This window comes from Centroberyx gerrardi, chromosome 15 (assembly GCF_048128805.1).
Source record: "Centroberyx gerrardi isolate f3 chromosome 15, fCenGer3.hap1.cur.20231027, whole genome shotgun sequence".
NCBI lineage: Eukaryota > Metazoa > Chordata > Actinopteri > Beryciformes > Berycidae > Centroberyx > Centroberyx gerrardi.
The window spans coordinates 7,689,034-7,704,811 of NC_136011.1; the positions used below are offsets into that span (position 1 = coordinate 7,689,034).

General features: G+C 44.5%; 1 protein-coding gene across 1 annotated transcript; it reads right to left on the minus strand.

Moving 5' to 3' along the window:
• Window positions 1-2,096: 2,096 nt before the first annotated feature.
• vwc2 (von Willebrand factor C domain containing 2) lies at window positions 2,097-15,400 on the minus strand. The gene is made up of 3 exons (XM_071913321.2): window positions 14,732-15,400; window positions 13,047-13,176; window positions 2,097-3,039 (listed from the first exon to the last, which is right to left on the minus strand). Exons 1-3 carry the CDS (start codon window positions 15,398-15,400, stop codon window positions 2,888-2,890), a joined length of 951 nt encoding a protein of 316 aa, XP_071769422.1. The 3' UTR covers window positions 2,097-2,887.
• Window positions 15,401-15,778: the final 378 nt, after the last annotated feature.

Genomic DNA, 15,778 nt, shown 5'->3' on the forward strand with positions numbered 1-15,778 from the left:
TAGCCGTAAGTGGAATTTTACTGAATATCAAAATTAGGAGGAATTCAGTTGCTGCATTGAAACTGCCATTGTATTTAGAATAAGTTACTACACTGGAAGTATTTTTCTGATGTGTTTTTGAGTTAATTAATAAGAGCATAGAATATTGCTCATTATTTGTGTTGTTTGTTATTCACAGCATGTTTGGCTCATCTTTACCAAGGATGTCAATAACTCTGGAGGGCATTTCATTTAGTCTTTTTGTTTTCATGTTTTAGAGAAAAAAACAGTGTTGCTGTGATACTGGTATGCTGATGACGCTTTCATGTCTCTTTTTATGAGCACTTGACCAGAGTTATGGGTTTTTCAAAACCCAAAAGGCTCTCATTTCAAATGACAGAGCTGGCTGATTGCCACAGATGAATAATGAATTTCATCACCTAATACGAACACATCCAGCCTCGGTGCAGCAGTGTGCATTGTCCAGAACGGGGCAGGAGCCTCATTACGTGGTTACAGCGTTGGAGAGACCGGACTAATCTCTTATGGGTTTCTCCAACAGATGTGTCCAATTAATGGGATGTCTTTGAAGGAAGACCAGTTTAGATGCGTGCTACTCTGGGAATTTCATTTCAAAGTAAAAGACTAGGCTCCTTTCCAGTGGGTAGACTTAATCATGGCATTCTTCTCTCCGATACTACACACCTACCTGATTTTGTTAAATGCTGAAAATATGAACTGATACAAAGCCAATTGTGAATGTTAATGGCCTATCTAGAACAGTTAGGGGTCATAGATAAGATCCCTGGTCAGACTCATTACTTTGCTTTACTGGGTGATACGCAGCAGATATGCTGCGTGGGAAATTAGACTGGAGGCAGTATTATCTTGTAGATGAGAGGACAGAGAGACAGGACAGGGACCTAATTCCTCTTACTAGTAGCATACTGAAGGGGAAGAACACCTCGCATACAAGTGAGCGCCTCATATTACCAGTAAGCATGTGGATAAAAGAGAGAAATTCTGCAATCATTTACCACTCGTATGCGCACGCACATTTCTTGATTTTCGAATGGCTGGAGATTGGTCTGGAAGGGAGAGGACCTTTACAGTCATAGGAACAGGGGAGTTAAGGGTGAACCGGAGGCGTTAATAGATGTGTGGCGCCGCTCCCCCGTTGCTCTGAGAGAAGCCTGTCACCTAGTACGTACATGCATTTAGGCTTATTTACCTCGATCCTGCCGGCTGGCTGACAGGCACGTCTCACTGCTGGAGGTGCGGCGGCGTTGTCTGGCAACCCCCCTTGATCAAAGAGTGTTGCTGTGTGGCCGGCACAGTGCAACGTGTGGCACAGGGACTGCCAGGCTGCTAATGAAACAGAAAACAGGAGGGGGAAAAAAAAAAAAAAAAGAAAAAATAGAAACACAACATCTGCATCCATTTATCAGAGACTGCCCTTCACTGCTCATAACCGGGATTTGAATTATTAATCATCATTTTGATCTGCTGGTCGAGGAAGCACCTGGCTGCACCTCCGCCACAGACTCCTCCTCATCCTCAGATGGGAGATGAAGACAAGAAAGATAAGCCGGCTGGACGTTAATTCGGTATTAATCCACACTGGCATCTTCAAGTCTGATGACCTTTGCAGACTCCAAATCTTGGAGAGGGGAAATTGGGATCAATGTAATTGGAGCGTCCGGTCTGTCCCTTATTAATGCAGTTGGAAATAGCAGAGTTTCAGCCTGTGTCCTGAGGCGACTATGGAAATTCACTTCTCTCACTTTCCAACTAGTTTCTATTGTGATGCATATCTACTGCATATTAAACTGCAGCATTACTAAATATCTTCATATACTCATGACAACCCATGAAATATTTACCAGTAGCTTTCACACCAAGTATAATAAGCTAACTGTTCTCATCCAGGAGCTGCAAACAAGAAAGCTCTCCGACTGCGACTCAGTGGATTTGTTAAAGTCAGGTACATTCAAAGGTTGCCCTTTGATGTCTGAAATGCAAACTCAAAACACAAAAGGAAGCATACCTGAGTTCATCCAAACACCTCAATATCATTCCATATCATGATGCTTTGAGTGGAATTGTCAACATTTTATTCGGTTGGTAGTCAGTAAATTTAAAGCACCAGTTTCAAAGACAACATCAAGTGCTCTCTCGCTTGTCAGCCGGTAAAAACTGAACACGAAGTTGAAAAGTTCCGTTTGAGCATTTACAGAGCACAGATCGGCATTTATTTGAAACATGAACACACGGTACCAAGAGAATTGCACATACAAAAAAAGCACTTTCAAATCAAAACACGTCGGAACATCCAAAAAAAAAAAAGAGTCAGAAAAACAGTCAAGTCACCTCATGGATTCTCTTCTTCCTTGACAAGGTCTTTGTTAATTCTGTACTTGATCATTTCTACACAGCAAATCCTTACCCATTGCTTTTTTAAAATGGATATAGCACAAGTCTAGTCTGCACTTTGGTGGTAGAGGGGCGGATGACACCACATGTCGAGACGCAGAGGCTTCACACCTCCGAAGACGGCTGTAGGTGTTCTATACATTCTGTTATGTTCAACTGGCCTCTGCTCCGATACATTGTTTATTAAAATACAGTGCCTATAAAAAATATTTCCACTAGTTCAGCGTTAATAGCTCCTATATTTGTATATATTCATAAATAATTTCATACATAGATAAATAGATATTCTGTATGTGGATTACAAATCGTCATAAAAGCTTTTATTCGGTAATACAGGAGTGACTATAAATGCTGAAACGGTTCGTGGGGCTGGGGGGGGTCCGACCCTGATGTCTGGTAGACTGGGGGGGGGGGTGAAAGGCCGAGAGTTTGACATGCTGATCGGCCGCCGCCCCGCCGCCGCCGCCGCCAGTCTCTAGCTCTGCTGGCACTCGTTCTTGCTGCAGGTGGCCTGGCGCTCGATCTGCCACGTCCCCTCCTCGTATGTGCAGTAGCAGATTGTGCACTCGTCGATCTTCACCTCGCGCCCGGCGGGTATCACTGCCGTGTCCGCGTAGCAGTTCGGCCCTACGGGTGGCAAGAGGAGAGCGGGGGGTTATAAGGAAAAGTACAAGCCCAATGGTAAATAGGCCTTGTCTGTTTCAAAATGGGGTTTCATTGAAAAATAAAAATAAAAATACGGCATTGATCCTGCTCCTCTAATATTTTTTCTTTTGTGTTTTTTTGGGTGGCGAGCCAGATTATCTAGGTCACCCTCACAAACATTGAAACGCATGATTTACTTTGCCCTTGTTCTGTTGAAACCAAGGTACAGCCGGTTTAATATGTTGTGGAAACTGTTATCTGGTCAAAGTAGAAAGAATTGACACTTGTACCACGATAGATGAGTTTTTGTTGGTTCAAAATTCTAGCCTGTGTACAGATAACTAGACTGCACAACAAAAACAAAAGAGAGCAGAAATAATAGCTCTGATGTTGGGTTAGTTCTAAAGATGAAATACCTGCACTAGTGAGTTTGTGCTCATATTTGCCATCTTTCTGCTACTTCAGACCCAGCAAGGTCATCATCGTTCAGTGCGTGCGCCGTGTTTTACGGATTGAACGCGCGACTCAAAGTCACATCACTTTATGTTGCTCAAAAGATCCCAATCAGTTTGAAAGTCCATCAAATTGCCGACATACAGACATCCTTGTCAGTCTGGACCCATGTGAATTATGTAATCCATCACTATAAACTCTGCAATGTCACTTCTGTTAGGAGAAAAAACTATTTTCCTTTTTCCTTTCAGGCAACAACTCTGGTAACTGACATTAACTTTAAGTAGCATGTGAATCAATGCACTGACCCAGAGTAATATAGTTTGTATTGGAATTGACAGCGGTAAACTTTCATTGCACACACACGACACAGAGTGGTGCTGTGGAGAATACTTACACGACCAACATCTGGCCTTTCAAAATATATGAATTATCCGTATTCAGATTGGAACTTTAGTTATACAAACATTTCTCAGAGGCAGAGCTACTCTGGAGGCAGAAATAATCTGATTGGTTGAGTTAAACCTAAGTGGGCGGAGCCAGAGAACCACAGTTTTACTGGCGGAGTAAAGTTAAACTGAAGCCCAGTGAAAAAGACAAGAGGTAAGAGAGGACGAAGCTAATATTATGAAGCCTACTGTTCTTGCTACTAACTGAAAAAATGCAATACAGCCATAAAAGTTAGCACGGTTAGCTAGTTAGCTTAGCTGACCGCCCAAGTTTGCCTGTTAGCTAACTTGCGCTCTGAAAAACTGTGCTTCTGTTCTTTGGCTCCGCCCTCTGCCCTTTTATTGCTTCACTGTTTTTATTGCTTTTATTGCTTATTTTATATTCTTTTTTTTTTGTATCCTATTACTTCCGCTGCTGCAATGACCAAATCCCCCTTTGGGGATCAATAATGTTCCTTCTTATCTTATTTTCCTTAAGATAGTTTGGTGACATCCTGGTGAACTTGAATGCAGTCAGTCGAAGAAGAGCATGAACGGAGGAGACAGCCCACATGCACGGCCCTTCATTTCATTTCTCTCAGCGGAAAATGGGCTCTCACATGCGGACATACCCAAAATAGTGTTTTGGTAAAGGGAATAGGCTATACAAGGCACAAGAACACATAATGGCTCCACGAGCATCAGGATGCTGCTCAGTAAAGGTGGCTGTAATGGTGCTGGTGGCCACTTCAGGCATGATTTGACTTTAATCATCTCGTATAGGAGGAGGCCAGCGCTTGATGGCTTTTAATATAACGATTCTGAGTTATCATCGGGGTCGTCTGTCTCTATGATGGGGGTGGAAAATGCAGTTTCAGGCAGTTACGCTCAATATCCCATGAATCCTCAATTGGGTTTGCATCTGTTTATCAAAATTGCTTTGGCATTAGCCATCATTACCATGCTCTTCAGGCCACTGACTGACCGCTCACGCTTTACGTAGAGGAGCATTTTCAGTCTGGAAGTCAGAGCTCCCATCAGGAAAGAAATGCATGATGGGATTATAGTGATCACACAGAATTGTTAAGGACCCAATTCAGACAGTTATGTCTGTCTCCTCCACTGTCTTGTTCTGCGATTGAAATGTTCAAGTTTGAGCTTCTTCTGTTTAGACCTGGCACATTTGATGCGATTACTGAGGATTTTGGGTGTGCACATCAGAAGGTTTACTCAACAATATGTTGTTGGACCCTCCTTGGATCGGATCTACACCACAAGCACAAATCTCGCTCAAGGCGGTTTCTCCCCATATGTAACTTCAAGGTTGGAATGCGCAGAGAGGGACTTGTGCATAAAAACCAAATTAAGCGCCGTTACGCAGTGCTTTAATACAGTTCTGAATTGCGCCCCAAGGGACTGTTCATTTTTTATTTTGGAGGAAATTGGCTCTCACTAATGGAAATTTTGATGTTGAAGTTAGTAGTTGTTAGAACGGAGCCCTCTGAGTGGCCCCGAGACATGCGAGAAAATGAACCCCCGCACTGGAGCCCGGCTTCTGTCGCCGTCCGCTTCGCTCTGCCAACGCCGCGTGTACCGAAATGAACTTGGCAAATCCATAATATAGAACATAAACGTCCTCCTTGTCTCGCCGCAGCACCGGCTTCTTTCGGCTCTCGGTGTGACGGGAAGGCTTTTGTCTGCCGAGAGTGCATCTGTCCTCGGCCACTGGCGAGAAAGGGCCCCTCATAAATCATCTATTATCTCTCGAGCGGCACGGCAAAATATAAACACCGCGGGAGCCGCTTCCACAACATCAGGTATAGCATAACAATGGCTAGTTTCCTTAGACTAACAAGGTCTTGAGCCACTCTGTTGTATAATTAAGATGCTGATAAATGGGGAGTCTTTCAGCCGCAGCCTCGACGTTTCATTGGACGGCGGCGCCCAGGAGGAGCACGCCGGCACATCAATCAATGTGAACAGTTTGCCGAGGCCTGTCAAAATGTCAGCCCTAACACATTTATAAGTCTTCAGATGAACACGCACACACCCTATCTGAATAACAACTCATCCCATGGCCCAGGCTGCTGTCGCTATTGATTCATCATCATTAGCGGCATTTAGAAACACACAGCCCCGGATGAAAGACACATATGTCGAGGATGCGCGAGGAGAGCAAAATGGGTAAATAATCATATGCTTTACAAAATAAATCAAGAGCGCTTCCTCCTGGAGCTGGGATTAAACCAAAGCCTGTCAAGCAGTCATTCACAGTTGCATGACACTCATTTCTGTTAATTAATGCATGGATTCAGCGCTGCCGTGCTCATTCACTGCTGTCGCCCTATTATTCTGCCTATCATATCGCACCCACCTTTTTGTCCCTGCTTCATTAATATAATATATCCACCTCTCTCCATCGCTCTCAGTCTTTCTCTGGCAGTGAGAGTCTTTTTTTTTACACGCGCATCAAGCTTTCCAAGAGCTTTTCAGCGTAACCCTACGAGGCAGAGGAGACAAATGGATTGTCCATGTGCATGAACAGTTGGACCCAAACTGTCACTAGAGTGTGTGAGTAGCTGGCACGGGCAGAGTGTGAAAAAGATAGCCATTAGCACCTGTGGCTTTTGGCTCAGTGGCAGCGCTACAGAACTGACAGGGAAACGAGGACACATCCTGACCATCACACCCCCTAATTCTGAAATGTTAAAAACCCGGAGAGCTCCATTCTAAGGTAATGGAAGCAGAAGAATAGCGGAAATCACTCGTCTTAATGCACTTCTTTAGTACAATTTGCATTATAAATGCAGGAAAAAATGACCTTGCTTTGTGAAGACAGTAAGTGGGAGTACTTTGGGAGGAGAGACAATGGCAGCAGTGATTTTCCAACAGTATGAATAATTTCTTTTGGAGATGTTGCGCCAGACGAGTTTGGACTTCTAAATACAAGGCAAAGCTGCACACAGCGAGGTTTTAGGGAGGTGCCACCTCATGTGAGTGTTTGTTTGCGAACGTTGTCTCCAGCTTTGTTGATAGCTACCTACCCATCATCTTGTGGCTGAACAACCCGGCTGCACATGAGGAGCATGACCGTCATAACCAATGTCCTTTACAGGGACACAGCCGCAAACCCTCCAGCAGCATGTTCAAGACCTCAGACAGCAACAGCTCTCCAAGGCAGCGTTCAGATGCCCGATTTTAAATGGAAGAGTTTAATTTACTTACTCAACGCATAAATGTCCTAAACTGCTTTGGCATCATTCTAAGAAAGGTATTATTGAGGGTTATATTTGCTCATCTCTGCCATTTCTCTGCTACTTTACACCCTCATCGACTGTTGTTCAATGCGTACTGCGTATTGTGGGATGTGTAATTGAAAGTCGCATTAACTTCAGCTTTTATTTCCAAGAAATAAAGAGAAAAAACACTTAATAAGCCAGCCAAAAACTGAAAACCACTCAGCTATCCGGCACAACCCTAATTTTTACGACTTCATGTGACTGAGCATTACATAACCTTTCATTAAAGTGACCTTTGGACCAATTAGAACCCAAAGCCCAGTAATGGGAGCTGGCTTTTAAGTAATACAATACAGAGGTGTGATGAAAAAAGTGAACAAAGTGTGAAGGCTAATATAACTGTAACCTTGAGTGGATTTATTAGATGGTATTCAATGCACAATGTCGTGCTTTGCCTTTCCAGTTTATCTAAAAGTAAAAGCTATCGGTGTGTAGATTAGAAGTGTCATTCCCGAACTGATGACATCATGAGCAACAGTCGGTGTGTAACCCATAAGAACCGGCACGACACATTTCAATCATAACCGCTCGTCTTTTATGACATCTGCTGCATAGCAAGTTGACATCAAATTTTAAAAAGAGGGAATTGTTGTACAGTTAAATGCATTTGGACATCTGGCTTTTGCATTTAATGAGTGAAAATAGTGCGGTTTGTCACACTGTTCATTGTCTCTGTTGTCAGGATGAGTTGAAGGCTGCTTCCCAAGGACAAATCAAGCCATTTCACCATCCATCTAGACAACTTCCCTTTCCCACTCGTGTGTTTTTCGATGCGTTCTTAAAAAAACACTGCCACATCTCAGAAGGCCCTCTATGAATCATGCCTCCCTTAATTTGAATGAGTCTCCATCCCTCTTGGCAACCAGGCTCCCATGTCTTGTGTTGCTCCCATTTGAAGTGATTTTGGCTCCGGTTCAGGCTGTTTATCACATCCCCCACCCCCCACCCCAAGATTAGTGTTGACCCTAATGTCTGAGTCTTCAAGAGCACCACTTGTTTCCTCGTGCGTTGCCAAGGCGATAGCCTGCGAGAGCAAAGGTCAAGAGGGAGGGGGGGGGGGGAGCCGCCGAGGTGCCGAGGAAAGAGTCTTCTCCTGCATTGATTTTTAAATTTTTTTATTTTTTTTTGCTCCGAGCATCGTCAAAAGCAGATGCTGCAAGAGAAAACTTCAGATTTATTCCAAACACTTCCACGTCTTTGACACCAACATAATTAAATCCTTTCCTGTCCTTTGTCAGAGAGAAGAAAATAACATTTGGCAATATCGACAGCAGGGAAAAAAAATACTTTAAAAGAGTATCGAGAACATGTTTTTCTTGTCTGACTTATATTGACGGGGCATTCTTTGCATGAATCAATATTGTTTAATTAAACTTTATGGCGGCGAGCAAACGGCAGTGGCCAACTTTAGAGGGTATGAAAGCGTTTAATTGCAATGTGTTACAGTGGTTTAAGATAATGAGTAAAAAATGATGGGAACCTGTTTTCATTTCACCGTGCCTCCATTCACAGCTGTTCTTTGATATTCATGAACAACTGTCTGGGGTGGATGTTAGCGATACCTCTCACTTTCATCTCCCTCCCCTGGCTCTTCCTCAAGTGTCTCCTTGCATACAGGCTGAACAACACATCTGAGACAGGGTGCTCTGCCATAAGCAGTGGTTTTGCATGCCTGAAAAGGCCAAGATAATGTCTGTGCATAATTGATGAACATATCAAACTTCATAACGCTGAAATATTGTAGCGTGATTTATATCAATATTCAGGGAAACGGTAAAGAGGAGGGGGGGGGGAATGATGGTAAGAGACCCTGACAGCAAGGAGGACTTGTTGAATGCCAAACCGAACCGCTCCCTTTTTGGAATAAATATGTCTAAATTTCTGCTTTTTTAAAATTTTTGGTTTCTTTATTCCTTTTAAAGTGAGATGCATCAATAAGTCCCTTGTTGTTTTTCAATCTCATCTTTTTCAATCAGATTTTTTTTCCCTTTCTGTGTTTGATCATTTTATATATGCGCAAATAAATACACTTTACGTCACAGTTTTCTTTCCGTATCCTGGTAGCACACATCTGGAGGAGTGTGTTAGTCCTTCCCCGACCGTGGTGGCCATTAACGAAGCGGCGGGCTGAGCTTTGATGTCACACTTCAGATGCATCAAAGTTCTCAGGAGGTCTCGGCATCTGTCTCCCCTTCAAACAACATCTGCACGCCAGACAAATAACAACATTACAGCAGGAACGCCGCAGGAACGCCGCGACAACCTCCGATAACCTTATTTCATCACGGAGTGGCCGCTGCTGCGCTGTCTAATATTGAGAGCGGCGTGATCAACAGCGGTGCGATGGGTTTTGACACTCGGTGGTGAATTAAAGCGCGACCTCTGCACCAGTTGGCAAAGGGGCATCATGAATAAAAGACTAAAGGCCTGAAAGGAGAACGCCGGTGTCATTTACAGTTACAGCCTGTTTACTTCTGTCTATGTCTAGTTTACGTTTCCCCCCAATCATTCTGCAATTCATGCTGTATGTGCTCAGATTTTTATTTTATTTTTTTCTCTTTTGTCGTTTGTCGTCTTAAAATGCGAACTTCACGTGTCAAACCTAGCTTGAAATTAACTCCTGTCCCATCTACCAAAGACGCCCCAAATAAGAAGACATGGGTGTGACAGTAAAGTTGGTAAAATGACATGTTTTTGAGGGATTATTTCCTAGCAGAGACTTCCAATTCTTTCTCTAGGTGTCTTCCAGGTGATTGACAGTAAGCAGAGCATAGCGTAATCACAAAGGATGTCTGCGGTTGCCAGTTTTGTCTACATCCTACGTTTACACTGTGACAGGCCCGCCCTCCAGCCTCGCTCATCCAATCAAAGAGCCAGAAATACTCTCTGGTCCAATGAGAGGTCACTGAATGCACACGCTGATATGAAAACACTCAACTTGGGAACAATGAAACTTATTAAGGCTTCATGTTTACTGTGATGGATTATCTAGCTTGGGCTTTTTTCAAGTCTGTGGAAGTTGTTTTTCATACTGTACAATAATGAATGGCAGCAAAACGAGCCCTGATATCTCCAACTACACTGACTGTGTGCAGACACCAACAGGAATAATGTAAAGAGAGGGGAGACCTAGACGATTGTTGGTGAGTCCAGCTCTCTCTGGACAAACCACTGCTCACTGCTGTTTAGGAGACAGTTTGGATGGAGAGAAGTGTCCATATCAGACAACCTGAATTTAGACAAATTGGGCAAATCTGCAGGGTCTCAATTAGGGGGGGATGGTGCTCTTTATTGCAGTCCCATTTTTCCATTTAAAAGCACTGTAGCCTGAACACTACACAGGGAAACTGAGGTGTACATGTTGCCAAAGGCTATTTCTACACCTGGGTAAATACCGCTGTGCTCCTGTACATCACTAGAAATGAATTAGAGTGAAAGCCTAAACATGGATATTGAATGAGCTGACAGTGGCTGCAATGATGAAGTAGGAACATATTCCTCACTTTAGCAAATTACAGGTGCATATGTAAAAGGCAATAACACAACTAGGTTAATTATAGAAACATTCACTACAAAAATCCAATCCTAGCGTTTCTTTCTCAGGCTGTGACAGATGTTAGATGTATGGTCAGGTAACATGGCATCTCCGACACTGCGAGCCCTGTTCATTGAATGGTAATGTGTGGTAATCTTATGGTAATAGGGACTGATGCCATCTTAAAACCACAAATCCTTATTGCCTGAACGAGCACATGGATTTGTTGGGACGTTTGAATATACATGCACACTCCCTTCAGTCTGGCACATCTCTGCTTGTGCACATCGATGTCTGCACATATCTACATCTGTCTCCCAGACTGATGTGCCTGCGAATGCAACCCGGCAAATCCACTGGGCATTTCACAGGGGAAAATATGGAGCACTGCCCAAACTCTGCACAAAGCTCTCGCAGCACGATCAATATGTGCATAATAAAATGTGGGTGAGCAGCAAAAAATGGGAACAAAGGACCACATGCATCCCCTAAGATTATTGCGGGGAAATATTAATAGAGCGGGTAACGCGCTCTATGACAACCATATCTTTGTCAATGTTTAGGACTAGTTATCTCTCAGAGGTTGTCAGACAGGCTGTTAATCTCAATGGGGCGAGCTCTGATTGCTAACCAGTCATAAACATTCATTAGATGCTTGTACTTACTACAGTTTGTTATGTTAGATCGATAATGTTTTATGAGTGCTGATATAATACATGGATAACCATTACGTGTTCTTAAAAGAATGGCCATAAGGCATTAGGAGTACATTATAATTCATTATCCTTTTAATGCACTGCAGATGTGGTCATAGAAAGTGTAACCACTGTTTTTCTGTTTTTAGTTTATTTTACCCAATGCAATTATCATCTTGATTTCTTTATTTGTTTACTTGTTTCTTTTGAGATTAAATGTTTTAGCCTGTTTTTTTTTATCTCACTTGTACAATCTGTTATCCTTCCCTAATTTCTTTATGTTCATTGTTTTAATATGTGCAAATAAAGAAACTCTAAAAGCTCAGAGTCAACAAACAACACACAAAGTGGCTAATACACACATTTTTGGGGAAAGGTATATCTTGTCTCTATCACAAGGATGTCTTTTTCATGCAGATTGCTTCCCCTTGTTTATAGTAAACAGCCCGTGCCACTTTAAGATTCCAAGTCAGAGATACATATCGCAAGTCATCATTCTTTTTGCTGAAGGAGGCAATGTTGCTGACATTGCCACGTTGCATTAGAGTCACACCAAGAAAACAAGGGGACATAATCTAGGACATGCTGTCTGAAATCATCCGAAACAACTTTAGATAATCGACTCTGAGCCGCAGAATTCCTCCTCAGACGGGGCAATGCTTTCAAACCAATGGGATCTTACTCACAACCCCTAGGAGCACAAAATGTAAGCCTACCGCGACTCATGGCAGCCTATCAGACAGCAGTGATGGATTTGGAACATATGCTCCAGCTACATCAGATGGGCTGAATAATCTGATAATAGAGTGGTTTGAAAATGACATTACCAATGAAAATTATGCATGAAAAATACATCAGTTTAGAAAATAATAGGGCATGACTCTGATTTACTGATTTACCACTTTTTGGGCATGACTGGAGAATGCATCAAAATAGATTTGATTACTTCAAATATGTACATTGACATAGACTTACATTCATGCCAAGTGACTGCAAACACTGTGGTGCAGCATGCTGTGTGTTTTGTGTCTCTGTGCTGTAACCCTCCATTCACACTGCAAGCAACTTGGGAAACCAGTCGACTGGAGTCTGTTTACTTTCCGTGACCAGAGAAACGTTGGTCGATATTAACCACGGTCACCTGGTTTCATTGTTTGTTGGCGTGGAAAAATTTGGTCGGCAGCTGAACTTTTGGGTGACATTACCCATCAGCATCCGATCAGATGCAACCGTTCCTAATAGTCCAAAGTATTGCTGCATCACCACTGGCGCTACAGAAGTGGGCTTGTGACCGAAAGGCCACCGGTCCAGCTGGGAAAATGTGTGCTTTTCCTTCAACAACTACCATTGAGATGCCCTTGAGCAAAACATTTAAACCCCAGTTGCTCCAGTGCAGCTCCCAGTAGCAGACTGTGGCTGTACTGGGCAGCTCCCAGGTGTGGATGTGTGTAACTGTGTGAATGTGAAGTAGAGCGTTGCTGGAAAAAAACCATGCACGCTCAGTTGGCTTTCCCCGGGTAAATAAAGGTAAACAAGCATAATGATAATGAAAGAATTGAAGAGAGTCGTCTCCACTCACCACTCTTGCAGATAGGACAGCATTGATCAGGCTCATACTCCGGGTCCACACACTCTGTCTGAGGGCAGGCTGCCACCGAGCACAAAACCTCTCCACTTGGCTCACACCGGCACTTCTCACATGGAGACACCTGGACAGCAGGAAACAAATGGTAATTAACACCCCTATAAACAGCACACACACACACACACACACACACACAACATAAAGCGTCTTTCTCTTCTTCTTAATTAATTTCTTCCTATCTCTCTCTCTGGCTCTTTGTTTCCCTCAAACTCTGTCTCTGTTTCTCGCTTCCTTTTTCTGTCTCTCTCTTGCTATCTCCCTCTCTCTCAAACACACACACAAGCACAGACATGCACTCACATACACAAAAACCCCCTGTCTGCCTGTCTGGCTAGTTTAAGACACTAGGCATTCAACGTGAGAGCTGCATCCACAGGGAAGTCCCATCCTAGTCGACTTCATTGGAAATGAATGCTTCATTTTAGGGAGAGCCGAGTCAAGAAATGAACTTCACTATACAATCAAGGGATATGGGGAAATCAATAGGAATGGGAAACAAAAGACAGATGCTTCCAATTTCTGCGGAGCGTGAACGGAGTGCAAAATGGGTTGGTTAGCCAAGCTTTACTGTATGTCTAGGAATAGAACAAATGTGGGACAAAGGCTGGGGCTGATCATTATACAGTTTGGATTCGGCGGCCAGCTACTATACTTCCCGTCGACGGCCGCACTTCGCCCGCCACTTGTATCAAGCTGTGCACCTTTAGTCTTAACGAGAGTGCAAAGGTTAATTCTGACAGCGCGGCTGTAGATTGCAGAGGTCTCCGCATGGCACTCCACTGTGAAAAATGGAGCGAGGCGGCACTTAGTGTAACACCCCAGAACATAGCAATCAACCATAAAAACCTGCCTGTTGCTTAGTTTCGAAGCAGCCACTCCCCTCCCCAACTCCACTCACCCCCCCCCCGACTCCACCGCACAAAGGATGACGTCCGTTTCACTCCTGTGAAAGTAGAGCTTTCTGTAGATTTCCCTCAGGACAAGCTAAGCCCTGACACAGAGCTGTCGGTAACACCGCGAGTTAGCAAAAGAAAATCCCATATTAGCTATAACCTCCTGGTGAGAGCCTCGCCAACATAAAGAGAAGCATTAGGCGCTGATAAATGTAATTCCTCGTAAGAGACGTAACACCGAGCTCGGGCTGCAATCCTTAAGAGCCTCTCAAAGAAGCGTCAGAAGATAAAACATGAAAGATCTCTCTCTCTCTCCCTCTCTCTCTCTCTCTTTTCTCACACACATGGAAACATATACACATTGGGAGGACGTCAAGAGGATCCACACACCTACACACATCTAAATCTTTACAGAGTTCCGATATTGTTATAACTGTGTAGCTCTATCATATGTATCAACAAACTGAATATGGAAACACTGCTGAAGTTGCATTACTAAACACAGCCTCCGGTAATATTCGAGCGTTGTGTGAGAAAAGACAAGTGCTGACCTTTGCCATTATAAATCTGCCTGCCTGCTTGCTTGCTTGCTGCGAGGCAAGGTAACTAGCGCCTGTGTAGTGCCTGTGATAAACTCCATTGAACGTTCGGCAGGGGAACGTTCTGTCAGCAGTTCTTGAAAGTTTGAGCATGTCAGAAATGAGTGAATGCAGTTAATGGGCTCACCTTAAACTCTTCCAGGGAGGCGTAGATCTTGCCCCGGAACTCGCAGTAGTTCTTTTTCTCCTTGCACTGCGGGCAGCACTGGCTGGTGTCCACCTTAACGCAGCGCGGGTGAACTTTGGGACATTCCGGCTTGGTGCACAGGGGGCCCTCGTCGGTGCAGAGGCAAGGGCACGTCGAAGGGCCCGGGGTGAACTGCTCGCCGATGGCAAACACGAAGCCGCTCTCGTCCATGCAGCCTTTACCCCTGTAGTCCGGGTAGGCGTACTCGTCGATGGCGTCCAGGGAGAGGTTGACTTCGCTGGTGGGGCCCTCGTCCGTTTGGTTGGGGCTGTACTGTTCGCCCCACAGCTCCTGGGATTTCCCGCCCTTAGGTCCTCGTTTCTGGGAGCCGGAGTTCGTCCGGGCCCGGCTCGCGCCAGTCCTGTTGGCCTCTCGGCTGCCCTCGGCGCCCAGGGAATTTATTTCCTCCGGACGCTGCTGACCACCGTAGGCCGGCGGCTCCTCGGAGGCCTGCCGGTCCTGATGTTTATCCTCCCTGGCCTGGGTCAGCACCCTTTCCAGACGCTCACGGCTCGCCGGTAAGGGCACCACGGGATTGCACCGAGCGCCACTCATCAGGAACCCAAGAACAAAGAGAACTTCCGCTGTCATGGCAACGGAGTGCAGCATCTCTCCCCACCACCAGCGAGGTGGGAAAACACCTTGGCTCACATAACACACTTCACATCTCAGGTGTGAGCCAGTCCATCTGGAAAGAGAAAATTAAACCGGGGTTATGTCCTCAGTATTCTGTCACAGGCCGAGCGGCTCGTCTCAGTTGGCCTCAAGAACAGTGCAGGAAACTCGGGTGACTTCAGAAACCGCTCTATCCTGTCAAACAAACACCCCACAGAGCCTGACGCAAGCCTGTAAGATCAGTGAATTGGATTGTCAGAATAGGGAGTATTCATAGGGCCGTGTCAGGAAATCAATACAGCTTCGTACTGTAACACTTCCTTGCATCAATCGCTTCCAGCAGTGACAGAGTGAGAGGAAAATGGCCAAAGA